General features: G+C 56.3%; 1 protein-coding gene across 1 annotated transcript; it reads right to left on the minus strand.

The window, feature by feature from the left end:
* Positions 1-1,258: 1,258 nt before the first annotated feature.
* RANGAP1 (Ran GTPase activating protein 1) lies at positions 1,259-27,173 on the minus strand. The gene is made up of 16 exons (XM_082666793.1): positions 26,964-27,173; positions 24,732-24,881; positions 20,432-20,559; positions 17,551-17,610; positions 15,962-16,141; positions 13,615-13,749; positions 11,519-11,677; positions 10,397-10,510; positions 9,935-10,034; positions 9,765-9,849; positions 8,556-8,694; positions 7,430-7,549; positions 5,692-5,794; positions 4,651-4,739; positions 4,263-4,384; positions 1,259-2,244 (listed from the first exon to the last, which is right to left on the minus strand). The coding sequence occupies exons 2-16, from the start codon at positions 24,841-24,843 to the stop codon at positions 2,175-2,177; spliced, it is 1,716 nt and encodes a 571-aa protein (XP_082522919.1). The 5' UTR covers positions 24,844-24,881; positions 26,964-27,173; the 3' UTR covers positions 1,259-2,174.
* Positions 27,174-27,861: the final 688 nt, after the last annotated feature.

Raw genomic sequence — 27,861 nt, forward strand, 5'->3', positions numbered from 1 at the left:
CCCTGCACCTGGAGCTGCTCTGAAGGGCTGAGCAGGGGCGGGGCACCCTCCTCAGTCCCTGGGTCCCAGGAGTCAGGCACTGCCGACCTGTTGTGAGGTTAAGGAAACGAGATCTGTGCTGCTTCTCTCAGTCTGATCTGAAGCTTGGACCCGCATTAGCTAGGAAGGAACAAGGGCCAGCCCCGGGTGGCCTGGAGGGAAGGAACACCCAGGCCAGAAAACCTTGGACAGACCCCTATTCGGCTCCAAGCTGCAGTTTCTCCGTCTCTCAAATATCACCTGTGAAAAGTCCTGTTTGAACCTCAAGACTCAGCTCTCGCACCCGTCACTCTTGAAGGCTTCTCTGACCTCACTGCCCACCGTCCCCACTCTGGACCACACATGGTCTCCTGCACCAGGCTGGGAGCTCTCCGAGGGCTGCACCTGCAGCCCCAGAGCTCGAAACAGGGCCAGGCAAGGAGATGGGGGTGGAGTTGGTCGGACCTCCACCTGCTTTATCAGCTGGGAGGAGGGGAGGGCAAGGGCCTGGGCATCGCTTCTGCCACCCGGCCTAGAAAGATGCTGGAGTAGTCCGTGGCCAGTAAAGACACACTGCCCCCTAAAAAACGTCGGAGGGACCTCTCTGCTCCTGTGCCTGCTGTCTAGGAGGGGCAGTAAGAAGTGCTGGGCTATCCTCACACCGCTGTGGCAGCCGGAGGGGAGGACCCCAGGGGTGGTGCCCTCCACTCTGGGCCCCGTGGCAGCTTCCCAGGCAGGCCCAGGGGCCCCTGCCTGTGCAGCCAGCAGGGCCTGTGGCAAACTCTGGACACCGTCCAGCTCAGCCAGGCCCACCAATGGGACAATGAAGGGGCCAGTGGAGCAGCAGCCCAGAGGTCGGGTAAAGGGTGAAGTGGGGCCAGGCAGGTGAGACAGGCCGCAACTCAGATCCTCCCCTGCCCGGAGCAGGAGTCCCACCACCCTCCCCGACCCCTATGGGTCGCTGCCCCTCCTGGGTACCACCCGCCCAGCTGTCCCATGGGAGCCGGCATGCCCACAACAGAGGAAGCATCCAGGTCTGCCCCAGGTCATGACACAGGGCTGGCCCGGCGGCTCTTCTGCAAGATGGACTGCCCCCCTACTACAGACCAAGATGGGGTCACAGTGGCCATGCTGAGGTGGGACCCCAGGCACCAAGACCTTGAGAACAGCCCACTTTAGGTGAAAAGCTTCTCAAGTCTCCGCTGCTGCTACACATGACTTTATTTGTGAAGCCCCGGGCACAGCCCAGACACACAAAGAGCATGAGAGGAAGCAAGGTGTCACAGGGCATGCCCAGCCCCCACCCGGCCCCTGCCCCAGATCCTTAAGGGTGCCCAAGATGCAGCTCAGGCATCAGTGGGCCCTGGCCCTGCCCCCCCAGGCTGGAGAACAGGTTTGGGCCTGCCCAGATGCCCCCTCCAGCTCAGCACGCAGGCCTGTCACAGACACTTCCGCAGCCAGAGAAGGGCCCACCGGGCACAGAGCCGGCACCGTCCAGGCAAGTCCAGCGCCTAGACCCTAGCGTCTGCCCACTGGCTTCTCTTCCTGTCCACACGGTGTGGGTGCCAGGGTCTTGCCCTCTGCTCGCGGCCCCACGCACAGCAGTCTCTGGCCCTCGGGCTGAGGGCTCAGCACAGCGTGGGTGGATGGTAGGAAGAGTGGCGGCTGCAGGACCGGGACTTGGCGACAGGAAGCAGAGGCAGCCATCGGGTGAGCAGCCCCAGGCAGGGCAGGAAACACCCAGCCACAACACGGAGGGAACAGCACACGGACAGCAACACCCCAGGCTTTGGTGCAGCCCCAGAGGATAAGGAAGGCGAGGTGGGTGGGGACAGCCACCAGGGCCTGGCGCCTGCGGCACAGATGAGCAGAGCGTCCTCAGATGGCGGTGAGTTTAATGGCAGAGCAGCCTGCAGCCCTTCCGCCTGGGGGCCAGCTCCCCTCCAGCGGGACCAGGGCCAGGCCAGCAGGGAGACGTTAAAAATGCGAACCCCGACACGAAGCACACACCTGCACATACGCCGCACCAACACACGTACTCAGGAGACACGACACACGCGACAAAGACCCTCCCTGCTGCTGGCCAGAGTCCTTCCTCTGAGTCCCTTCCCAGGGCACCGGTCCAGGCCGAGGGATGGGGAGAGACCAGATTACGTCTAGACCTTGTAGAGCGTCTGCAGTAGATTGTGGCGGGCAAAGGAGCAGGATTCCAGGGCGCCATTGGGCCTGCGGGGAAAGAAGGGTCAGCAGGTGGGGCGGGCACCTCTGGGGGCCAGGAAGCTCAGGCTACAGCAGGGCCAGTTTCCCCCCTGTGAAGATGGAGTGGGGGCCGTTTCTGAGGTCAAAATATACACCCGACTCCATCGTTCTCATTTTCACAGTGACTTTGCAAGGGAGACGGTAGCTCCCACCTTCTGCAGGTGGGGGTAGGTGGGGCTAAGAGGGGCGGGTGATACACCCGAGGCCACATGGCCTAGAGCTGGCCAGAATACAGGCCCGCCGAGCCGGCAGGGAACCTGGGCCTCTGCTCTCCACCAGACAGGCTCTCCGAGGCCTCTCCAGTGTGCACAGGGCCAGGGAGCCCTCAGCAGCCGCTAGTGCACATGTAAGAGTGGACCACAGGAGTCCCACCTGGGCCCCTACGAGTAACAGGTTACCATCAAGATCATTAGTCTCACTGCAGAGAAAGAAACTGGTGAAAGATGCTCAGGGGGATGGGTGAGCCTGTGGTGCAGCCAGGACCGAAGCCCACAGACACCTTACCTGGTCCCGTCCGGGCTTGGATCCCAGACCACTGGGCTGGGACTTGAGGGAAGGGGGCATGCATATCACTCCACCGTCGCTCAGTCACCCCCAAGGCCTGGGGGCAGCTCTTACCAAGCCCCCCTCTTTTAAAGTGGAATAGACTGAGGCCTGCACTGGAAGGCAGGCAACAAGCCAGGAGGAGGCAGCCTGTCAACTGACCATCAAGGGCGAGGGTGTCCATGCCCAGCCCAAGGGCCACACAGGGGATGATGGGAATGCAGAGCGAACAGTCCCAACCAGGGGTTGGAAGGAGACAGAGGGAGCCGGGCTTCGTCAGGGGTTGGCAGGCGGGGGCTAGGGCCACCACGTGGGGACACCCCAGACAGTCCGAGTGAAGGCCCACGGGTTGAGGCAACATCTCCTGCAGAGGGAACAGGTGTGGGGAGAGTGCACCTCGCTGCGGGGAGGCCAGGCTGCAGCCAGCACGAGATCCAGGACCAGGGTTTGGACTTGCCCTGGACTCCAGCAGAGGAGCAGCTGCAGTGCAAGGGGCGGTTTGGGTGGGGGGAGTGTGGTGGCAGAGAGGGGGGCAGACATGGCGAGGGAGTCAGGCCCAACTAAGGAGGCGCTGCTATGCACACGGAACTAAGAGATGTCAGGTGGCAAAGAGGCCGAGGTGCCAACTAGGTCCTGGGGGACCGGTGCATGCTCCTCACCCCCCACCCCAGGCGGGCTGCCCCACGACACTTCGTCCCACGCTCTAAGCACCCTGACTGATGGTCTGGACCCGCCAGTGTTACATGTCCCCCAGGGTGCGGGCACCTCCTTTCTCCTACACCCCCTCCCACTTTCCCCCAAGGCGACCACCTCACCCACCCCTTGGTTGGGCAAATGGGGAGACTGAGGCCTGGGGATGGCCGGACGTCAGCTGGGGGCCACGCAGGGCCTCAGTGAGGATGGGGACAAGCCTCCCAACCCGCCCCTGAGGGGCCCTGAGGTCTGGAGGCTCCTTCCTACTCGACTGTGGCCAGCGCCCCACCTTTCCCAGGACGCTCCAGGAGGAGGCCAAGGTTTCGTGTGTCTGGGCACTTGGCGTCCCCAGGAGAGGGGCCTGCGGCTGTGGAAGGCCGAATGGGCAGACCCCTTTGGCCTAGGTAGCTGGGGGAACGAACACAGAACTGCTCCCAGAGACGCTGCCGGGTACAGGACCTGGGGCAGCAGCACGACCGTGGGCCAACACCTCCTTTGACCCGGAGCTCGCTTCCTCGTCTGCAAGATGGGGTCAGTGCACATCCCCCGTCTCTCTCAGGGAGACACTGTCCCCGAGCCCTGTGTCCTCAGCTGGGCACAGGGGTGGTGAGACTCAAACACAGATGCCGAGAGCCCGAGAGGTGTGAGGGCCTCTGACACGCCCCAGTCACCAGGCCAGGGAAGCCTCAGCTGACCAGAGGCCTGCATGCGTGGTCACCGGCCGTGTGAGCTGACGAGGGCACACTCACTTGGTCACGAATGCCAGCAGCAGAGGGGCAAGGGCCTTGGGGAAGTACTCCTGCTGCACCATGTGATTCAATGCCATCAGGGGGCCGTACAGGTTGGCAATGGCCTTGATCTTGTCTTCACTCTGCAAGGGGAACACACAGCAGAAGGCAGCGTGAGCTTCAAAAGGTCACCTGGGGGACCCCAGGTCTCCACCACCTGGCCCCTGCTGACAGCCCCACGGCCAAGGTCAAGCTGAATCCTAAATCCTGTCACGAAGGCCGAGGCTGCTTAAGCAGACCCAGGCCTGGGGCCAGTGTGGGTGACAGGCCCCGGCAGGACTCGAGGTGCGGGATGCTGCTGCCTTTGGTGCACCCCCCCCCCCCGGGGCCCGCGCTCCTTCCAGCGCACCTTGAGCAGCCCCATGTGGATGAGGAGCCTGGTGAGGAAGGCATTGGAGTTGAAGGAGGATGAGCTGAAGGCCTTCTTCATCAAGGTATCTGCAAGGCAGAAGCAGCAAAGAGGCCTAAGGGCCCGCAGCCCCTGAGCACACAGGCTGGGCCCTGTCTCCTGCGCTCATCAGGAGGTGAACACGGGGGGTGGGATGTGGACACAGGTGGCAGACTGAGGGGACAGCTAGCACCAGGCGAAGGGCTCAACCTGCCAGCTGTGATACCATGGCCCTTCTCTGTCCTGGCCTCACAGATAAGACGGGCTTGGGCAGAGATTAAGTGAGGCAGGTCACCGCTGGGGGAGGTTTCAGCCATTCTGGGGGTGGGGGAGGGGGAATGGATGGGAAGGGACGGGGGGAGGCATGGCCAAGGGCCCGCAGGGACCGCCTGGGCCCCTGCCTCCGAGCGAGCGAGGCTGTTCTGGGAAACCGAATTCAGGTAACCCGTTCCCACAAACGCCCACGGTGCGGCGGGGCTCTCAGGGAGCAGACACGGAGACTCCCACCCCCACCCCACCCAGCCTCCCCTCCCATGGACCCTCCCATCTCAGTGTCACCGACAACCCTGGAGAAAGCCTCCCAAGTGTTTCCACTCCCTTCTACCTTTTCCCTCCCCCCTCTGCCTGGCCCAACCTGGCCACACTAGAGATCCTGGGAAGCCTTGGGAAAGATGCGGGGAAAGCAGGGGGACCTCCAGGTGGAGGGGACTGTGTGTGCACAGCCTCAGAGGTGGGGACAAGGGCTCGGCTCTCATCACCCCTCCTCCGAGAGGTCCGACCTTCCTGCGGTGGGCGCCACCTGGCCCGAGTTCTCACCGTATAGAACTGTATGGCTTTGGGAAAGGCCTCAGTTTCCCCAACTGCAAAAAGCAGAGAGGCGAGCACCCGGCCGGCTCTAAGGCAAGAACCCAGTGGAAGAGCAGGTGAGAGGAGAATGTTCCGACCCGAGCCCCGGGGGCAGCGAAAGGCAGGAGCCATCCGGGCCCCACCCACCCCACGCACCTACTGCATCCTGCACTGCCGACCTCACTGTGGCTTCGTCCTTGAACACGGAGGACACCTTCAGGAAGGCAGAGACCACCTTCTCCGGATCAGATGTGTCAGTCTGAGGACACAGGAGACAATGGCTGGTCACCAGGGGTGAGAGCCCCAGGGCCTTGGCACACAGTGGGGATGTGCCTGTGGCTAGAGGAGGCCTTGGCAAGAAATGGGCCTTCAATAGGCAAGGACAGGTCCTGCCTCGCCCCACGCTGTCTCCTCAGAGCCTGCACGGGCCCGGCCACAGCAGGTGTGCACACACACTGAGAGAATTCACGTTAAAAATCATTATCCCTGTGACCCGGAGATCCCCTTCCTGCAATCTAACCTGACGAAATAATCCAGAATGCAAACGATACTTAACACACAAGGAAACTGACCTCAATTTCCCTGACGACGGAGAAAAGTGGAAAGAATGTGAATCCACAGAAACAGTGGGTGGCTTAAGTGCTACATCCACTCACTGAGATAAAGGACACGAGAAGAGTTTTACTGACACAGGAAAATGATGAATGGTATTAAGTGAAAAGGTGGGCCACATGGAGGTTTGCATCATATAATCTCATTTATCATAGGGGAAAAAAATAAGAGTACAGAAAAATATAAACGGGGGATAAAAAGCAAAAATATCAAGGCAGCTCTGCGAGTGCCCCCTTTTATTTCTCTGCATAGACATACCTCAGAGATACTGCGGGTGTGGCTCCAGACCACAGCAATAAAGCAAATACCGCAACAAAGCGAGTCATGTGAATTTTCTGGTATCCTAGTGCATTGTTTAAGTCTGTTAAGTGTGCAACGGCATCAAGTCTAAAAAAGCCACATACATGATTTAAAAAGCACTGTATTACTAAAACATGCTGTCATCTGAGCCTTCAGCAAGTCATAATCTTTTTGTTGGTGGAGGGTATGAAATACTGTGAGAATTACCAAAATGTGACGTTATCTAGAGACATAAAGTGAGCAAATGCTGTTGGAACAATGGCACCAATAGACGTGCTCGACACAGGGAAGCCACAAACCTTCAATTTGCAAAAAACGCAGTAACCGTGAAGCACAGTAAAACAAGACGTGCCCATTTTTATCATTTAACCTCTGTAAGCCTCAGTTTTCTCGTCGGTAAAATAAGAGTGGAAGGGTCTACGCTCCGGTTGCCAAGAAGGTTAGATAAAATCATGCCCAAGGATTCAGAGCAGCAGCCAGCAGACAGGAGGTGCTCGATAACTGTCTCCGAATGAACGAAGTAACAACCCAACCAACGAACAAGTGAGGCTGGAGCAAGAACGCAAGTAGACCGGGACCTGCACAGGGGCCGGGGGCGGGACAGCTGTTCTAGAAGCAGCTGGTCCTGCAGAACACACAGAGGGAAGCCTAGGTGCGTGTGCTCACATGAGAGTCCTGGGAAGATTCCCGAATTCCAGTCATCACTGAGGTGCCACAGGCTTACCCTTCCTCGCAGCCCAAGTGTGTTCGCAGTGGGCGCAGACATCTGCAACCACTGGTCACACCCATTTACACGTGTGTGTGTGTGTGTGTGTGTGTGTGTGTGTGTGTGTGTGTCTTACAAAAAAACAACACGTGGTAGTCCCCGCCCCCCACATCGACAGTGCCCCGCCCCCCCAAATCCCGTGCTCTGCCTGAACCTTTGCTCTGGCAGCTCCGGAAGCCAAGGCCGGAACAGGTCTGGTGTCGGAAGTGCTGTTACCTGTTGGGCTATCAGCACGGAACTCTTGGGCCCGAGGCGCAGCAGCTTCTCCGGGGAGGGGAAGGCCAGGAAGGTGGAGACGTCTGCAGGAGGCGGGGAGGACAGGACAGGAGCTGGTTCCTGGGGGACAGGTGGCACAGGTGGCTCTGTAGAGGTCCAGATCCAGACTCCTTACCCAGAACATATGCCCCTTATGCAGGCCAGTCAAGGCTCAGAGTCCAGAATTCCCCAAAGTTCCCCAAGGGTGGGGTGCCCACAGATGCTGGCCCTGGTCGGCTCCTTGTGTAAGAGCCTCTGGGGTCGGGGCAAGCCACCTCCCTCAGACTCCAAGAGCCTGGTGCAGCCAAGTGGATCCTCGCCATGACGTGTGATGCTGCAGAAGCGACTCCAGGGCTAAAGTGGCCTCACCAGGAACTAGAGCCTCAGGCCGGGTAAGCACTGCTGGCGAGCACCAGAGGTGCCCAAAGAACCAAAGACGCCCAGCCATTTCTGGAACTGCTTCCATAAAACTGGACAATAAGCCAAATTCAACAGCTGCTGAATCTGTCCAACCCAAAGTCCTCCCAAAGCTCTATTTGGGAACCTCTGAGGGAACAGACGTAGCAGCCCTGAGTCCACCAGCCTCCCGGCCAGGAAAGGAACACCAAGTGTCCAAGCTGAGTCACCAAGCCAGCCAGTCTCTGGAATGGGGGCCATCCTTATGGGTCACCAAGATGAGTAGGAAAAAAAACTTCTAGTTATGCTTGTTTTTTACCCTATTCTTTTAGAAATACTTATATACCCCCAGCACAGTGGAAAATCCTGTATAACTTTACAGTTGGCCCTCTGTATCCGCGGATTCAACCAGCTGAGGATCCTGCAGCACTGCAGTATACAATTACTGACTGCGTGTAACGTAGCAGCGTCACGTGTGTTATAATTTATAGATGAATAAACACATCTAGACTGAGGTACGTACAAATACAACTACGTTGGGATGATTTCCTCTTTCCACAAAGAGTGTGCAGTCAAAACTAGTTTGCAGTCACTGCCTAAGAGGATCCCACACCCATGACCCCCGTGAAAAACGTCTCAAGATTTCATGCTCGGGGGACCAGGGCTCTGATATGGCAACCACGGGACTCACCCCACCGTCAGGATCCAGCATCTTCCTGGGCGGTGCGGTCGGCCGCTCCCTTCGCTCTCCCGGCTGTGGCTCCTCCTCCTCCTCATCCTCCTCATCCTCGTCCTCGTCCTCGTCCTCGTCATCCTCACCCTCATCATCACTGCAGAGGACAGGGTTGGCTAAAGCAGACCCTCCCTGCCCAGTGGCCCACGATGGCTCCGAGAACCCAAAGGCCCCAGCTGGGCAGGAGCCTGCACAGGGCGAGGGGCGCAGCTGCCGCCAGGGTGGGGACACGTAGAGTCACCAGGGAGCCCATCCCTCCTTGCTCATCACCCAGGGAAGCCCACGCTGCAGACAAGGAAGACCTCAATCTCGTCCCTGTCCCAAAGGAACCCACGGCCCCACTGGGGAGACAGAGAAGATGAAGAACACCGCCTGTCACAGCTGCGGCCCAGGGCCTGGCAGGAATACTGCCCAGGCTGAGACGCCCAGGACTGTGCTACCCACATCTCGCTGACCACAGGAAGCTATGGTTAAGGGCGAAGGAGGGGTCTGCCCTGCCTCTGAGGAAGGCTGTTCCATGTCCTCTGGACTGGGAGCCCCTTGAGCCCACCTTGGCATAGCTCCTAGCAGCGGCACTGGGCCTGGCCCTGAGGGACACAACCGACGACCTGACAAGTGAATGAAGCCAATGCAGAGACTGGAGAGGCAGGCGGAGATGGGTGCTGAGGGCTGAACCAACTCCCATCCCGATCGAGGAGGCAGCCCCCCACCACCCCACCCCTGGCCTCTGTGAACCCAGGAAGCCCCACTCGCCTGCATCAATCTCCTCCTACAGTCAAGCTCTAAGGCTGGTTTCAGGAACAATGCCGAGCCCCCCCGACCACTACCCACGCGTCACTACGTCACTGCTGCCCCACCTTGCCCGTCACATCACCTTGATGATCAAAGGTCATCCCTTCAGAGGCCTCCCCAACTCACCCACTCCAAAGGGTGACCAATCTCAGCCCCCATTTGTCCCTTTGCTAAACATGTGATAACTTGATTATTCTGTCTCACTCCTTGATCCCTCGCCCGTGGCAATGAGGTCTCGTGAGTCAGAAACCTTGGCTGTCTTACTGTCATATCCCTAATGCCCAACACAGTGCCTGGCACATCACAGGGACTCAACCAACGTTTACTGAATGAATAAAAGTAGTAACAAAGGAGCCACTAATCCAGATTCCCCACCTGAGGGACGCCAGCACCTTGGCCATGTTGAAGCCATCCAGCACTTCCTGGAGCTGCTCACAGCCTTCTTCTCCCAGGTTGTTGCCTGCTCACAGGGGAGGGAACAGAGGGTCAGGCCGGGGGCTGGGGCCCGCCCGGCAGGCCTGGGCCGAGGCCACCACCCCTATTACCATTGAGGTCCAGTTTCTCCAGCTCCACCTTGTCAGTCACGGCCTCAGCAACAGACAGAGCAGCATCCCTCTTGATTTCACCAAATGACAAGTTCAGCTCCTAAAAAATAATGGGAAGGGGTAGAGGCGGATGATAGAAACACGGGCCGGGAGGCCTGCCACTACCCTGAAGCCTCCGTTTCCCCCTAGTTAGGGTGCAGTATACTTCTGCTATATTGCAATGACCCGTACCACTCTCCTCCTCCTTTTTGAAAAATGAGAGACTGCAGCTCAAGAGGGGTGAAGAGACGTGCACGGAGTCACAGGCGGAGGGTGTAGAAGTGGGCTATCAACCCAGGCCACCCGCCTTCGAAGGCTACAACCCTGCCACCTCCCCCCACAGCTGCTCTGCCCGCGCAGCTGTCACCCCGAGCGTGGGGGAGCCTGGACCCCGGAGGGAGGAGGCAGCCAGCCAGCCAGCACCTTCAGCTTCGGCAGGCCCCCGTGGACGGCGTCTGCGATGGCGACGGCGCCCTTGGAGCGCACCAGGCAGTCCCCGAAGTTGATCACCTCCACCTGCCGCAAGGCCTTCAGCGTCTGCGGGAAGTGAGGACCAGGGTGAGGGCCCTCCTCGAGCTGGTGCCACACCCCATATTGGTCATCACACCCTGTCCCTCCTGTATCCAGTCTGGGGGACTCATCAGCTCTTCTTGTTGCCCCCAGGTGGCCTCCTGGCCTCCGGCTAAGCCCCGTTCGTGGCTCCCTGTTACTCACAGGAGCACGTCTCAAGGAGTCAGCAAGGCCACAAGGACTTGCCTTCCCCCTCCAGCTCCTCCAGCCCTCCAACACACCTCGAACCCTGGCCTGTTCACACCAGGCCCAATGGAGCACGGCTCCTGCCATCTCTGGGCCTCCCCACGTGCTGCTGACCCCTCTGCCTGAAACACCCCTCCCGCCCTCCTTGTCCAGACAAAGTCCACTTGTCCTGGAGAACTTGGCCAAAATGTGACCTCCTCCAGGAAGCCTGCCCTGCGTCTGACTGGAACTTCCTGTGTGCTCCCCAACCCTTGCACACGTCTCTGCTAACACCCCACGGCAGGCCTACTAGACTCCTGTGGGGTCATGGGACACCCAGCCAGCCACTGTGCTCACAGCCCTGTGCTGTTGCCGATTAGCTACTTCCTCCCCTCCTCGAATTAGGGCTCCTTGAAGGCAGAGTCTTTGACTCAACTGTGTGTGGCCTGCACTTAGGACAGGGATGGGCGCTAGACAGGGGCTCAATCAACAGCTGACGAAAGAATCAGTGAGGAAGCAGGCTGAAGCAGCCTCCAAGAGGCCTCTGAGAACAAAACCAGCGCCGACAGCCAGGGTTGCATGAAGGCAGCTTAGGATGTGGTGGTATGGACACGCAGAGCTGCCCAAAAGGGCACAGGCTAGCTTGTGACATACGCCCCGCTCTGGAGATGTTCACATGGCTGAACCCATGGGATACACACCAAGTGGGCGGGTAGGAGGGAGAGCAGCCACCTGCTGATGGGTCCACCACAAAGGCAGCAGCCAGACCCAGTCTCCGGGGCCTGCTCTGGCCCGGCCGCACCCCCTCACCTTGGCCATGGCCACGGCACCCTTCTCGGTGAAGGTGTTGTCGTTCAGGTTGATGACCCGCAGCAGGGGGTTGATGGCGAACGCCTGGGCCAGGGCAGTGACACCGGGGTGATTGATCCCGTTCTGCGGCATGTGGACCTCCTCCAGAGTCCCGATGATCTGCGAGGAGCAGGAGGGAGACAGGTGGGCCCCCAAGGAAGGGGGACAGCCCCAGGCAGGAAGGCAGCACTACACATCAGACACCAGAGGGACCTGCCCATTTGGGGCCCGTTCAGGGCATGACCGCTTCCGCCTCTCCACAACTTCACAAGGGAGACCGACCTGGGATTAGGATCACCACTAGACAAGAGATGACCAGGCATCAGAGGGGCTACGTAACCTGCCCAGGGTCACACAGCTCTGAGCACAGGTGTCTTCGTCTGGTACCTTCTGCACTGTGGGGACCCTGGGCTCTGGCCTGACAGTCAGCCCTGGCTCTACTCTATATAACATAGCTCTGCTTGGCCTTTCTCTCTTGGGGCCCTACTGCCTTATTTGCACAATATAACTGGCATCCCACACACCACCTCCTTTTCTGGGGGCGAGGAGGGTCTTTCGTCTCTCACTCTGGCTTTGGACGCCTCCCTTTCTCTGCCTGGAACTCTGTCTCGTTATGTTGTTGGCATTTTCCTGACAGGCCGACTCCTCATGCATTCAGCAGCTCTCATTTTGGATGCCTCCTCCCTCCAGGGAGACTTCCTGGATCAACCCCCCAGCACAATCCAGGGCTCTTCCTCTCTGCCCCCAGAGCACCTCATCCTTCCTCTGTCATGGCGCTCATCACTCTGGAGTAGCGAAGCCACCTTCTCGTCTGCACCCCAACAGCCCCCAAGAGCTCTAGGAGAGGCCCACGTCCCAATCGCCACTGCTACCCAGGACTGAGGACAGGCGGGCATAACTCTGTACCCAGGCACCTTCTGTTGTCTCTGGGCGCCCAGCACAGTGTGGGGGTTCACAAATAAATACAGGCAGCCCAACTGAGGCACATTCCAAGTCAGGGCCTCTTAATATTTTCTGTGCCATGGACCCGTCGGGCAATCTGGGAAAGCCCCAGGGCTCCCCTCCTCAGGATGATTTTAAATTTTAAGTTAAATTATATAGAATAACAAATTCATTCGGAAGACAATTATCAAAATATTAAGAGAAGCTGCCCAAATGTGTGCTGTAGTAATCTATGTACCTCTTAAGGCAATGAATAACAAGACCTAGGTGTACCATCACTGTGATCCTAATGTACGAGAAACAAAATTTCTATCTATCTCTAACAGCGATCACTTGACAGGAAAGTATCTGTGATTTCTCCTGGTAACAAAGTTACAGGAATTTCTAAAGCTGCTGAGGTTTACTGTCTATATTCACAGCGGAAGGTAACACTGTATTTAACTCTGGTAGTGATAACAATCATGCAATTTCCCCCCAGCCATGTTCAAAGACGCCCTGAATTCTACCCACAGACAAGTGGGATCCCATGGACCCAAGTTAAGCACCCCCCCTCTGCTTCTAAGAGCACCGAGGACGCCTGCTGAACGATGTACCCCGTCCCAGCACATGGAGGACAGCGACCAAGGGAAGGGGTGCAGAGAGGGCGTAATCTTTAATGTCACCGTGTCTATGAGGTGACCAGGCCACTCCAGCTACAGAGGAAGAGGCAGAAGCCCCTTGCAGCCAGGGGTCCAGTAAGACACAAGGCCCTTCTCCCCTGCAACGTCCGCTCTCTTGAGGCAGGTGGAGTGCCGGAAGCAACAGGACCACGGGGGATGCTGCTGTGGCCTGAGCACGGTTAATGCTGCTAGAATATCGTCTGCCAAAGGAAATGCTTAAATTAAGAGAAGTAGGAGACAGACCCCCAATTTCCTAGCCCATGGGGCAGGTGCAGCCCTCTCACTAGCAGAGACTCAGCAGTGTCCTGGGCCCGCTGGGAGGAGCAAGGGCAAAGCAGAGGGAGCAGCGGGGACAAGGACATCCAGGGGCATCTCATCCAGCCGCGGCTCCTGCTCCCGCCCTCCCCGCTGGCTCAAGGGCAAGTCTGATGGGCTCCACGGGCAGAAACCACTCACCCCAAAAGCCTCTGCTAAGGCAGTGGCTCCGTCGTTCTCCAGACGGTTTCTGCCAGCCATGAAGACCTTCAGGGCCAGCGGCTTGCCTTGGGCACTGGACTTCCGATGACACTCAGTCAGAGCTGCTGCCAGGATCTGGGGGGGAAAGGCAAGGGGCCTGGGCCTAAGGCAGGAGGCCCTGGTCTTCAACAAGCCATGAAACCCAAGGGTGGTGGACACGGGGACGAAGAGCTGTTCAGCAGCACAGCGTCATACCTCACCCACACCCAGCACCCTGCAGGGACAAGGGCTTTGACATCCACCACCGTGTCTGCATGTCTCGTCACCCCATGGGGTTTAGCCCCACAGCAGAGATGGGGAGCCTGAACCCGGGAGAAGGGAGACACCAACACTGAGTGGCCAACCTTAAGACAGGTCCTGGGGAAGGGGCCTCACAGCTCGCTTTACTGTCAGAAGCCCTGTCAGGTGGGGACCATCGCGATTCCCACTCTCCAGCTGAAGAAGCTAAGGCTCAGAGAGCGACAGAAACTCTCCTACATTCACTAAGTGGCAGACTCTGCACAGAACCCAAATCTTCCGGATCTTCCAGCATCTCTTCCACGCTCCACGATGCCTAAGGGGAGCCGGCCGAGGAGAGCAGGGCCCCGCCGCACCCATCTGACACATGCCCGTGCTCAGGCCAGCCACACGGCAGGGGCTCAGCTGCTGGGGGTGAAACCCTAAAATCTGGTTTGCCCTGACCTTGGGGTGGTGCCAGGAGGTAGCCTCTCTCCCGTGACACCAACAGAGCAGGAGTTTAAAATGCTGTCGGTTGCTAGGTTGGAACTGGAGAGACCAGGGTAAATAAGACATCGAAGATTCAGGGGAAGTGCAGCAGAAGAGAGGTAACGTTTAGACCACCTACTAGGTCTGGAGCACTCTCGGCAAAGGTACTTTCACGCCTTGTTTCAACCTGAAGACGGGCCTGGGAGGCAGGTGGAACTGGCCTTACTCTATGACAAGGAAGCCGAGGCTCAGGGGGAGGCACATGAACTGGCTGAGCTCCCAGAGCAAATACGCGGAGGAGCTGTGACCGGCAGCTGGGTCAGTTTGCCTGCACGCAGCTCTGTTCTTGGGGCACGTACAGGACACGGGACACTACCAGCCTGACTCCGTGATGGTGGTGGGTCACGCGTGTGCTCAGGGCAGAGACCGCCAACTTCTGCTGTAGACCAGCCTCAAGGAATCTTTGCAGAGGTGGCTCTCCCAGCACATCCCACTCTGGGCTGGGCTGGACCTGTCTTCAGTGCTGATGCAAACATTTTTATGTCTTAACACATACAGCCTATTGCCCCCTAGACTGGAGGAGCGCTGGCTGAGATGGGTGCACGAGCGTGACCTGCCCTCCCTCCTGCGGGCAGGAGACAGGCCGTCTGCAGGGGTGGCCCCTCTGGCTCCTCAGCCTGGGCCACCGCGAGCATCACGTAGGTGGCTCCTCTTGCTGCTCTGACCAGCCGTGTGGATGCAGGTTCAAATCCCACATCCGTCCCATGCTAGGTACATCATCTGGGGTGCTCAACCCAACATCGCTAAGCTCAAGTGTAGTTATCCGAAAACATGGGGACAGCGTCACCCACCTTTCAGTAAGGGCGAGAGAATTAAGGTAACACATCTTCAAAGAGAAGATGTCTCCGTTCGCTGTCTGTTCCTATGTCCTGGCCCTTTGCTCCTTTTGGTCAGAACGTGAGGGAAGGAGGATGGGAATGCAGATTGGTGCTCAGCCTTTCTAGAATCTAGGCCTAAAGCAGCCAGAATGGACCAAGAAGAGAATAAACAGGGCTGGCCTCCCTAGGTGCCTTTCTACATGGACCAGCCTGACTTGCTGGCAGGATGGGGGAGGCACCCTGGGCAAGGTCCTAGCCAGGAACAAAGGTGAGCTGTGCCTAGGCCTCCCAGAGTGGTTTCTCTTTCTGGGCTCCCTCTCCCACGTGCACACGCCAGGCCTTACATGGCTCTGCCAGCTGTTCTGAGGGCACAGCAGGTCTAGTGATGCCCAAGCCTGCATTCTGCAGAGCCAGCAGGTCGGAGTACGTATGCAATACTGCCTATGTGTTGCCAAGGCAACACAAGAACTGAGGATGGTTGCTTGGCAACCCCACACTCACAGATTCCATCTCCTCTCCCCACTGGCCACAGGCTGCTGCCTTTGAGGCCCTTCTCCTTTGAAGAGAAAAACAACACGCCAACCATCCCAGACGGTGGGTGGCCAAGGGCACATACTTCAGATGGACACAAATGTAGCAGGGGACTGGGCAGGGAGGGAGGCGGAGGACAATGGGGATGCGGGGAAGGGGGCTGCCGCACCCACCTTGCCGCCACCGACACCCATGCCACAGTTGTTGAGCTTGAGTTCGTGCAGGGTGAAGCAGGTGGAGCTCTTGAGCAGGGCCTCGAAGCCTCGCACGCCGTCGGGCCCGAACGCGTTGTCACTCAGGTCCAGCTCCACCAGCTGGGCCCCGGCTGTGATGAGTCCCTCCCCGAGTGAGATCTGGGCACAGAGGGAGCTCATGTCCGTTTCACAGACACGGACAAGGTGCTGCGTCTATGCCAGGCCCCCCCTGCCCTCAGAGGGCATCCAGGCTGGTGGGGAACTGGCAGAGACACAGACCATTTCATTATAGAGCTGATCATGTTGTATCAGACTGAAAACCCTGCAGAAGGCTCTTAAATCACCCAAATCAATTTATTTAACCTGCCCTCTAACCCCAGCTTCCCCTGGTTCTCGTCCATCCTTTGAGGCTGGTATCTAACTGGAGCAGCTCTCCAGGGGCTTCCTAAATCCCCCACCCAGGGAGCCCGCCCTCCAGGGCCTCCATGGGGACACCTGTCACAACCTGGATGACCCTTAACTGTCTGCCGGACTGAACTGCTTTGGAAATGAGGTTGGTGCCCAGGCATCTCAGGAGCACCAGTGCCGGCTAGATAAATGGAGGCCTGAGAAGGCAGCGCCGGCACATGGACAATCGTGCCAACAACTGACCACGAACTTCGCCCCAAGGACACTCTGGGCTAGGAGGATACACTGAGAGGCTGCCCGCTGCCAGCCCCGCCCCCTTCCCTTGAGCCATGTTCTGTCCTGTGACCCCTCCTATCCCTCCCACAAGTGCGCCTGTGCACACACAGGCTGGGAGCTCCACCCAAGAGGGGCTGAGCCCCAGGAATGGGGAAATGGAAAACAGGCAGAGGGAAGCCACCCACGATGAGAACCAAAGCAAAAAGAGTGGTATCAAATGTAAAATAGATAGCTAGTGGGAAGCAGCCGCATAGCACAGGGAGATCAGCTCGGTGGTCTGTGACCACCTAGAGGGGTGGGATAGGGAGGGAGGGTGGGTGGGAGGGAGAAGCAAGAGGGAGGAGATATGGGGATATATGTATATGTATAACTGATTCACTTTGTTATAAAGTAGAAACTAACACACCATTGTAAACAATTATACTCCAATAAAGGTGTTAAAAAATAAAAAGAGTGGTATCGGAGAAAGGGAAGGACCGGAGGGAGACAGGACAGCCAAGGCAGCCTGTGTGCAGAATGAGGTCGAGAGGGACCACAGGGTGCAGGGGAGGGAGGGGCCAGGACGAGAGGGGTAATCACGTAGGGAGTAAGATCCATGCTGCTTGCAGGCGAAACCACTAAGCTCAAGAGTGAACCCTGGGAAGTGTCTGCTGTACTTCCTGTCACCGGGCCGCCCGGTCTCACAGGGACTCTGAGTCCTCACTTCCTGGCTCCTGCTCGTCAGGACACAGGCGGAGGCTGTGCTCGCCTGGCTGCCTTTTCAGCATCTCAGGCACCCACAGGGCACTCAGTCTCCGGAAAGAAGAGGCCGTGAGAAAAAGTCCTGGGAAGTGCTAAAGGGGTTCCTGCAGCCGGCGGCACGAGCAGAGGCCCCATTCACTCACCAGGGCAGGTGGGATCTCAGACCGCAGCCTTCCCGTGAACATGTCGCTCCAGTGGCATCGCTTTGGAAAGAGGAAGAAAAGAGTTAGCTGAAACCCTTGGAGGTGGCCTTCGGGCAGCCCCTTGTCTCCATAGACTTGGATTACTGAGCACAACAAGACTGCTGAATTGGGGTGAAAAGTGGGACCAGCTCTGACCGAAGCTAATAGGACCTGGCAGCCCCTAAGGACCATGGGGGAATCAGCAGAAGTGTCAGGAAAACGTGCCATCTGTCCAACCCTCTGGTTCTCCAAGAGGGAAATCAGGCTGAGAGGGAAGGGACTGGCCCCAGGCCCGCTGGCAGGGCAGTGGCAGGACCAGGACCAAGACACTAGACTCTTGGCCCACTACTTCTCCCCAGTGCTAGTTTCCCACACTGTGTGGGCCACAGCGACATGATTTTGGGCAGTGGAGGAACAGAAAGGAAACAATACAGGATCCAGCAGTGAGGAAGTTACTCTTTTTTAAAAATATTAATTTATTTATTTATCTTTTTTTGGGCTGCACTGGGTCTTTGTTGCCGCGCGTGGGCTTTCTCTAGTTGCAGTGAGCAGGGGCTACTCTTGTGTTGCGGTGCGTGGGCTTCTCAACGCGGTGGCTTCTCTTGTTGTGGTGCGTGGGTTTCAGCAGTTGTGGCACATGGGCTTAGTTGCTTCGCAGCATGTGGGATCTTTCAGGACCAGGGCTCGAACCCGTGTCCCCTGCATTTGCAGGCGGATTCTTTTTTTTTGCGGTACGCGGGCCTCTCACTGCTGTGGCCTCTCCCGTTGCAGAGCACAGGCTCTGGACGCGCAGGCTCAGCGGCCATGGCTCACGGGACCAGCCGCTCCGCGGCATGTGGGATCCTCCCGGACCAGGGCACGAACCCACAACCCCTGCATCGGCAGGCGGACTCTCAACCACTGTGCCACCAGGGAAGCCCTGCAGGCGGATTCTTAATGACTGCGCCACCAGGGAAGTCCCGGAAGTTACTCTCTTTTCAAGTCTCTTTTCAACCCTCCTGACCACCTCTAGAAGGAAGGCTCGGTTTGGGGCCGGTGGGTCTCACCCACCTCCCCACTTCCAGCTCATCTGCCTTTCTAACGAAGGGAGAGCAGGCTTCAGGCTCAGAGTCTCTGGATGGCAATGGCCTCAAACTAGAATTGAATAACACTCTTTTATTTCCTTTATGGTAAGGGATGCCATTTTCCAGTTATAGAAGGGATCATGTTTGCTTTTAAATTACTTCAAAATGAGCTGATTTAAAGGAAATATTAGGTAAATGTCACAAAGGTAGTGGCCACGTGACTGGGTCATGTATCATGCTGGCCAGCAGAGTTGAGGCTCCAAGCACACAGCCCTACTCTCTAACTCTGGTTGCTGTGTCCACCAAAATATCAACTCTGGCAGCTCTAGCCTTTCCTGGGCCAAACCTGGAAATGATGGGACACAGGACAAGCAACTTTCCCCTGAAACCCAGTCCTTAAAATGTATGAACTAAACCCAACCTTCAGTACAAGAGAAGTTGATTTTTGCAGTAGAATTCTCACATCCTCCAATAATGCAAATCACTAACATACCGAGAGGCATTCTATATGGGTCTGCTCAGTGAGTTACACCTGCACACAGGTGCGCAGGGTCAGAACAGGTAGCCACAGCCTGAGCCCCTCCCAACAGACAGTGGCATCTCATCCTGAAGCTTCCCCAACCCAACTCTGATGGGCTGAGGTCAGCATGGGGCTCTGGGGCACAAGGCTGGCTTCTAGTCCTGCCTTAGCTGATGCAGGCCTGCCACTCCCTGTCTCTGACCCTTTGTATCTTATCTTTGAAATAGGCTTTAGGCCTCAATGATCTCCAAGTGGGCAGCAGAGCAGTCAAGAGACTGGGATGGTATCTGGGCTGCAATCCTGAGATGTGTGACCCTGGGCCACACTTTCCTCATCTGTCAAGACCTAACTTGTGCACGTGCTGCAAGAGTGGAAATAGCAACTTATCTCGTATCAGTACTGTGGCCAGAACAGCACCGGTGTCAAGGGCAGCTCTGGCCCTGCCGCTGCTCCCACCCTGGGCTCCTTCCAGCACTGAAGCAGGCTTGAGACACTACATGGGGCGATTCAAGGCCCTGGGTCTACACAGGGTGACAAGATGCATGCGGTATTCCCGCGGCTCAAGCTCTCTCACTACATGAGCCTGCATGTGGCCACCATGGCAACATCTCAGGGAGGAAAAACTTCTTTGCATAAAGGAGCCCAGTTTCAGAGCTGAGTCCAATGCAAGGCCTCATAATGAAGCAAATAAGGTGGTGGCGCTGGGGCTTGAACCTAGGTCCTTGGATGCCAAAGCTCAGCTGCTGCGGCCTCCATGCCCGGGCCACCTCTCCTCCGTTCCTGTCCTTCACAGGTCACTGAGGAGAGCTGAGTTCTTTCATAGGAAAATGTCCCAGCTTATGCTCAGGACAGGAGGCCCTGGGCAGGAGAGCAGAGACAGTCCTGACTTGGCTGTCTGTTAACCTGACCGTGATCTTCCTGAGGGAAACAAACATCAAGGGTCACTCTGACAACGAGCTCGGGGCCCTCCCTGGACAAATCCGCTCCGTTTCCTCTCATGGCCCAGGCCCTGTACGCCTCCCCTTTCAGAAAGCACAGCTGTACCACGGAAGGCGCATCCGACTTGGAAACGGGAATACGGCTCAGCCACTGACCAGTGGCAAGACCCTGGGCTGTTTCCTCAGCTCCCCTGAGCCTCAGTTCCCTTAACTCACAAAATGGACTTGAGTCGCCTTAAGGGTTAATGACATCGGCCGTGGGGCTGTGAGCGGAGGCTTGTCCCCAACCAGTCTGGGCCTACTCGCCCTGCAGACCTCACCTTCAACTCCGACTTCTTCTCCAAGGCCTTGGCGATGACCCTGGCTGCTTCCACGCCCACCGTGTTGCCCTCCAGGCGCAAGGCCTCTAAGCCGTCGAAATCTTCAATCTCCTTAATCACGTCTTTGGCTGCCCAGGACCAAAAAAACAGAACCTTAGACTTCTGGAGCCACGAACGGCAGAGGCAGGAGCTGAGGCCCAGCGACTACCTCGTCACTCACAACTCCAAGGGCTACGGTGCACCTACTGGGTGCCAGACCCTGGCTCACCAGGGAGACTTGGACCGGCTCACAGTCTAGCAGGGGACATGGCTACACAGAAAATCCCTCTCTAATGAGTGTTAAAACAAGGTAGGCATGAAAGGCTTGGGAGGCAAGGGAAAAGGGGAACTGGCTGGTTTGGGTGAAGAAGGTGCTAGGCACACCTTGTGGGTTGTGTGTGCGTAGCCTGCCAAGAAGGGGAGTACACCAGGCCAAGCAGGGAAACGGCACAAGTCAGAGGCCAGCAGGCACAATGGCACACGTGCTTTCATGGTGAAATGACTCGCGTGTGGGGTGCTCACTACTGTTCTGTTTCATTATGATGAAAAATTCCATACAACCTAAATGTCCATCAGCAGAGGACAGGTTAATTCACTGGGATACGTGATATAAATAGTTACACTGATGTCCTTATGAATGGCGACACAGGTGATTACCTGACTTGGAAAATAATCATGTTATAGTGGTAAGTGAAAAATTAGGTTATCCAGTGGTGTTTGGTCTGATCACACTTTTAAAATGTTGTATGCATTCTCTCTCACACGCACACACTGAGGTCCAGAAACCAAATGTTAAAGGGGTTATTTCCAGGTGGTGGGATTCTGAGTGAATCTGTGTTTTTCCAGCACCTGCTCAATATATTCTCAATGCATCAGGTTAGAAAGCAGCTTTTAAAGTATCTGTAATTATGATCTCAATTATTTTAAGGAAAAAAAGAGGAACTCAGCTATGTGTTTAGAAAAAAAACAAAAGACCAGAAAAAATGCATGAAAATTAAAAGTAGTTATATCCCTGGGCTGTGTTATCATGAAGATATGGTTCTTTTTCTGTCTTTCGATGCTTCCATATTCTATAATGAGCATGTATTAATTTCACAATCTGAAAAAAGCACGCAGGTTACACGAAAGACAAATCTAGTTTGGCTGGCACAGGATGGAGCGGGTGACGTGGTAGGGAAGAGACAGAGGAGTGTGAGAGAAGAGAAGAACACACAACCGGAGGGCTGTCGGAAAGCTTGTGACTTGCAGCCCATAAGGGGCTCCCTGAGAAGCCTCCACACGCGCCTCCCTCCCCTCGCCTCCCGTGCAGCAGCACTTCCTCAGAAACCCTTGCTACTGGCCAACAACCGGGCTTCACAGCCTCTGATGTCTCATGTGCAGCCTGCTACAATTTTACACTCATCTGAATAGTTACTTTTTATTTTTTTATTTTTTTTAGTTCCCCCGACCAGGAGTTGAACCCACCCAGGCCCTCAGCAGTGAAAACGTGGAGGCCAACCAGGGAACTCCCGTGACTTGATCGTTATACCATCTTCCTTACTGGGTCATGAGTTTGTGGAGAAAGGGACTCGCTTTGCCTCTGCTCACTACCACCACATCTAAAGGTAGTTACTGTTGGGTCTAGTCTACAGCTGAGTGAACTGAGACACAGAGAGAGTATGCAAATACCTACTAAGGTCACACGGACAGACGGCAGTGACCAGCACTCGTTTCACAACAAGAAAGACTGGACAGGTATGAGACTCCCATTTTCTAGAAAGGAAAGCTGAGGCTCCACGGAATGAAACCACCCTGACCAGGAGTTCAGGGAAAACGGCAGAGCTGAGCTTCAGACTGGTTTTCCAAAGCTGAACCTACGTGCTGCTCCCCAAAGCCTTGCTTCTGCACAACCAAGGACTTCATGCAGGGCCCTGGTGGAGAAGTCCCCGAACCTCTCTCCATACTCTGGAGCTGCAATTCCAGAGCTCCAGGTGCCCAGGCCTCCCCTGCAGCTGGCACTTGGGGCAAGGGCTGGCATGGCCTCTCAGCCCTTTGGAAGATTTGCTCCAAAAGGAAGTCCCCCTAACATCCAGGGAATGGCCAGGTCACCAGGAGAAAGGATGGCTGCTCAAGGGAATGTTTATACCGTTCTTAGAAGGAAGGCAACAGAGATGCCAGGGCCCCAAGGGGAGCTGTGTAAGTGACACAGGTACAGAGATCCGAAGGTACTGCACTTGCCACAAGTTTAGCCTGGGGAGAGTCACAAGTACAGAGTGAGCGTGGATGGAAAAGCACCAAAATGGGAAGAGCAGGTACAGGAGAGGGTGGGGGTCACAGCTGAGTTGCCCCTCTCACTTGATATTCAACCCATACCTCTGTTTAAACTCAAAAACAGGTGAGGGATGGGCCCCAACCATCCCTGAATAACCACCGACTGTCATGAGGCTGCATGGAAGGGATCTGTCTTTTCAGCCTCTACTGCCTCACAAAGTAACAAGTTCCAGGTACTCTGCTATGTAAGGCAGCAAGAACTTTCTTTGATCCTTAAATGACTTACTAGGGAGAGAAAAGGCCCTTGTTCTAATCATCAGCTTCACAGCCTCCCCTCACAGGCCCCTACCCTCCCTGGACCTCACCCGCTCACTCCCAGCCCAGATAGAGGCCCTTTCTGGGCCCACGATTAGGCCACCAGGCACCTCAGTACAGCATTCAAGGGCCTCTGCCCTGGTGAGATGAGATTCTGACTTCTCTTCTCTCAAGCCCACCCTATGTGTCTCAGCTCCTGGGTCAACTCACGTGCAGTGCCCTTCCTCCTTCAAACACCCACCTCATCCATAGAATGACTTCCTGTGCCCTTCTAAGCTAAAAGAGATCCCTTTCCTCGACCTCACTTCCCAGAGCTTTCTCTTCATGTCTCTCCGAGCACGTTTCATCTTCTCCCTCCTGTTAGTTGTCTGGGTACCTCATTCCTATTCCAGGTAAGGAGCTCCTGAGACGCCATGGCTATAAGCTGGCCATCCCTGATGACCTCCAAAATGGGAGGCAGCATATCCAGCCTGAGCTAGTGAAGTCATTATGTGCATGGATTTTAGGACCAGACAAACCTGAACTTTCTTCCCAGCTCCACTACTTCTAGCTGGGCCTTAGGAATGTCCTATCACCTCCCTAAGCCTCAATTTCCCAATCTGCAATATGGGATGAAATCTACCTCAAGGCCTTTTGGGGGGGATAAATTGAGATACTCTTTGTATGGCACTTAAGACTGCCTGACATAGTGTTAATGACAGCATTTAATAGCAAATTCATGCTTACTGAGCTGAGCTGAACATCTACTGAGAAATACCAGAACAGGGATTCAGCTGGACCTCTGATAAAATCCCAGCTCTGCTATTTACCAGCTGTATGACCTTGGGTAAGTTACTGAAGTCCCCCAAGTCCTTTTCTCCTTATTTATAAAATGGCAACATTTTTACCTCCCTCCCTCAGGGATGATGCAAGGATCAAAAGTGACAAAGCACAGGGAGAAACTCTAAATTTTAAGGCCCTACAGAGACATTAGGAACGTGCATCACCACACTTCCAGCAACCCAAGGAAGGACTCAAGCAGTCTCTGACCTGGCAGAGGGGAGCACGCCTGCCTGCACACCATGACAACCAGGCAAGTCCAGACCAGTTTCCCTGGTTGGGCCAGAACCTCAAGAGGCCTTACAAGTACTGATGTAGGTGCCTTTGCTTCCAGATGCCAGGGTATTCAGGGTTGATCAGTGCCAGCCATGCCTTGGCCAGGGATGGTGAGACAGGGTCTGCCTTCCGACTCCTCGTTCTCTCCAGTCCTAATGCCTGTTCAGTCAGGAGCATCCGTCCCTCTCCCAGGGCCCTTCAGCTGCATGGACTAGACCTCCCAAGAGGGCCTGGATTGTTGTTTTAATGCATCTGAATGAGGGCCTCAGCTCTGGGGAAGGTAACAACTATTCCCAGACCAGCTCTGGATCTTGGGGGTGAAGGTGGGGCTGGATCTGAAGTAAGAAGTCAGGGCTGTATCTCGGGACTGCCGCTAACTGTGGTCCCTCATTGCCTACCATCCCTTCCAAGAGATAAAGGGGCCCTTCCCACCTTGCCAGCCTGAGCTGTCACCAGCAGGGATGCCTACCGTGTGCTCATGGGCAAATCATCTTTGAGCCTCACTGTGCTAGGACAAATCGTGTGATAATGAAGCTAAACCAGCCTGACAAGTGGGAACAGTAAGCGCTCACTCACTGGGCCAGTCTGCACGGGAACTCACCATCTTCTGCAGTGTTGAGTTTGAGGCTCTTGCCCTTGAAACTCAGCTGTCCCCCGGCCACCTGGGTTTTGGCTAGCGTCTCTGCCAGCTTGGCAATGTCTTCAGAGGCCATGCTGGCCACGCTGGTGGGCTCCCCTGGAAATCTGCAACCTGAGGAGGTCAAAGTTCATTAAGAGACAGGATTCTCCGGGTGCCTCCGGGTTGGGGAGGGCAAGGTAGGACATCAGCCATTTCAGCTACCTGACCCCACCTCCCCCTGCTAAGGAAATCCCAAGCCCTAAACCACTGGGAGAAATGAAAATAGCATTTGGGAAAGAACAGTTCTAAAAAGGTGGAGGTTTCAGCCTCTGAAGAGTTACCATCCGACTACAAGTCCTCCTCTGCCCAACTGCCCCAGCTGGGACACCAAGCAAAGCCATGTGAGTTGACTATTTCCTGGGTCCCCAGCGAATGGCAGTCAAGTCCCAGTCTGATGGCTACAAAGAGTCTACCCAAAGCACACACAGCTGCCTGATCATCTCGGCTGCTCTCTGTCTGAGAGTCCCATTCCTCAAACAGGACATGGATGGCTATGGGATCCAGGTCATCCATCCCAAAGAATGCCCCACCACCTACGGTGGCATGACTCTGGGCGTGGGGCACGAGGGTCAGCCCACTGTACGTCTGGTTTCAGCCTTGGCCAGGAGACTGGACAGCCCATGGTGGCCAGACTTCAGGGGTTCCTAGGAGACCAGAAGTCTCTACATCACAACAGCCACCATCACAACAGACCAAGGACAGAGTTGCTGAAAAAAGGAGCTTCCAGCCTGGAGTTCAGCAGACTGGAGTTCAGCAGACTGGCAGAAAGCATCACTACATTTCCCCAAAGAGGAATGACAGGTAATCAGGGAAGAACGAGGATATGTAGTGTCTCAGATAGTGATAAGAAAAAAATAAACAGGGAAAGGGGTAAGGAGTTTTCTTGTTTTTCTTGGGGGAGGGCTGTCATCTAAAATAGAATGGTTAGAGAAGGTATTATTAATAAAAAACCAAAGACTTGAAGGATATCAGGGATTGGGTCATGCAGATATCTGGGGGAAGAGCATTCTTACAAAGGAAGCAGCCAACGCAAAGGTTCTTGTGGGGGAAGAGGGGTGATTAGAGGAAGTGCAAGGAGGCCAGCTGGGCGGGAGCACAGACAGGGAGGGAGAGAAGAGGTAAGAGATGAGGAAAGAGAGTCAACAAGAGGCCCGAGTCACAAAGGCCATTTTAAGAACTGTGGCTTTTACTCTGAGTGACAAAGAGAGCCATTGGAGGGTTTCTAGCAGAAGAGAGACTGTGATCTGACGTATGTTTTGACAGGATCACTCTATCTGCTGCATGAGGCAGGGCATTTCGAAGCTGCTCCAACAATGAATGAGGGGATGAAACTGAATATAAAATAGCCTCAACCCCCCCCCCCCACTTGAGTTATGGAATGGGACAATTTAAGGTTAGAAAAATGGTGGTGAGGCCTCCAGATGGAATAGAAACACAAAACTTCTCAGCTGAAAGAGGGTCCATTTCTCAGTCCAGTACATACATACATATACACACACACACACACCATCCACTATAAACACTAGGAAATTGAAACACACAGTGGTGAACTGATTCGTCCAAGGTCTGCAAAGGACCAGAGGCAAAGCACAGACGAACGGTAATTACACACGCTCCTCTCCATTCCGCGTAGGAGCGTCGCAGATTTTCCTAGGTGCACATCCACGGCTGCTGCCAAGCGTCAGCAGAGACTCACGCTGGTCTGGGGCCTGCGGCGCCAGCCCAGGCCCTCCGCGGGTGTGGGCCTATTGGGAGGCGGCAGCGGGGGAGCGATGCGCGAGTACGGGCCGCAAATGACAGCCACGCTGTACGGGAACCCCATCCCGGATCCCAGGCAGACGCGCACCGCCCCCAGATGACACCGACGCTAACAGGAGACGCCACTGCTGGCAGCTGCGGGCTGGGCGGCCAGGGTGGGCCTGACGCCCTCTCTAAGCCTCAGTCTCCCCACTTGTGAAAAGGGCCAACGCCCCCCAACTCCCTCACTCCCACCCCCATCGCGCTCTGCCATCGAGGGCACAGGGGAGAAGGCGGAGGGGGCACGCACAGAGTGCTCGGGGCCACCACACCTTCCTCGTCCAGTTCCAGGGCCGCGCCGCCCCCCGCCCCAATCCCAGGCAGGTGACAAGAAAAGGAAAGGGACCCCGACCTTACCGTAAACAGGCGGCGCCGCCGCGTGGGTCGACCGGAGCGCGTACGTCGGTCCGGCGGGGCGGGGACTGATTTAGGGTCCGGGTCAGGTCAGGTGGGGGTCGCCGCCTCCAGTCCAGCGGCCCCGATGCCCAGCCCACTTGTCCGTCAGCTCTCCGAGCGGTTCTCGCCGCTCGAGCCTCCAACACCACCTGCTCCCCGCACGGCGGCAGATGATGGCGGAGGAGGAGGATTTTGAAAGCCGGCAGTTTCTTTCCTTCGATTTGATTTGTTGGAGGCCAAGGCCGGCTTCCCTTTCCCCCGCGCGCGTGGCCTATCGGGTATGACAGTCCAGTTCTCCGGCGCGGGGCGCGGCAGGACGCCGAAGGACCGCGCGCTTGAACTATCACTCCCGTGATGCACCGCATCCTAGAGCGCCTCGGCTCGTCCCTCTTTGCCCTCCCTTTTCGGCTTCTGGTTCTTTCTCTGAGAGGCCACTGGGCGGTGTTTAGCCGCGAGCTCCTAGGGCGACTACAGTTCCCTAAACGCCTTGCGTCCCGACCGCCTCAGCCCTTCCGGAAAGGTTCACGTTCACGTAACTTTATTGACAAAGGGAGGTACTGCCGTAGGCTCGCGCTACATCGATTCGGCAAGAACTAGGTGTCCATTTCCTAAAGGGAAAGCCTCGCCTATTTTGTCCCATGAAATTGGAAGGACGTTCGAGGATTTCACATAAATAGCCCCAAATTGCTTGATAATTAAAAAGGGGGGGGGAAGGGGGGAAATAGTAACTCTATAGTAGAGAAACTGCCACACCACCTTAACTAAGTGGTCCACATTAACGTCAATAATGGGACAAACTGACATCCATCGCACACCTCCCGCTGTGATGTACTGAGAAGGATCACCATCCATTCAGCAA

This window comes from Grampus griseus (assembly GCF_964374135.1).
Source record: "Grampus griseus genome assembly, chromosome: 11".
Taxonomy (NCBI): Eukaryota; Metazoa; Chordata; class Mammalia; order Artiodactyla; family Delphinidae; genus Grampus; species Grampus griseus.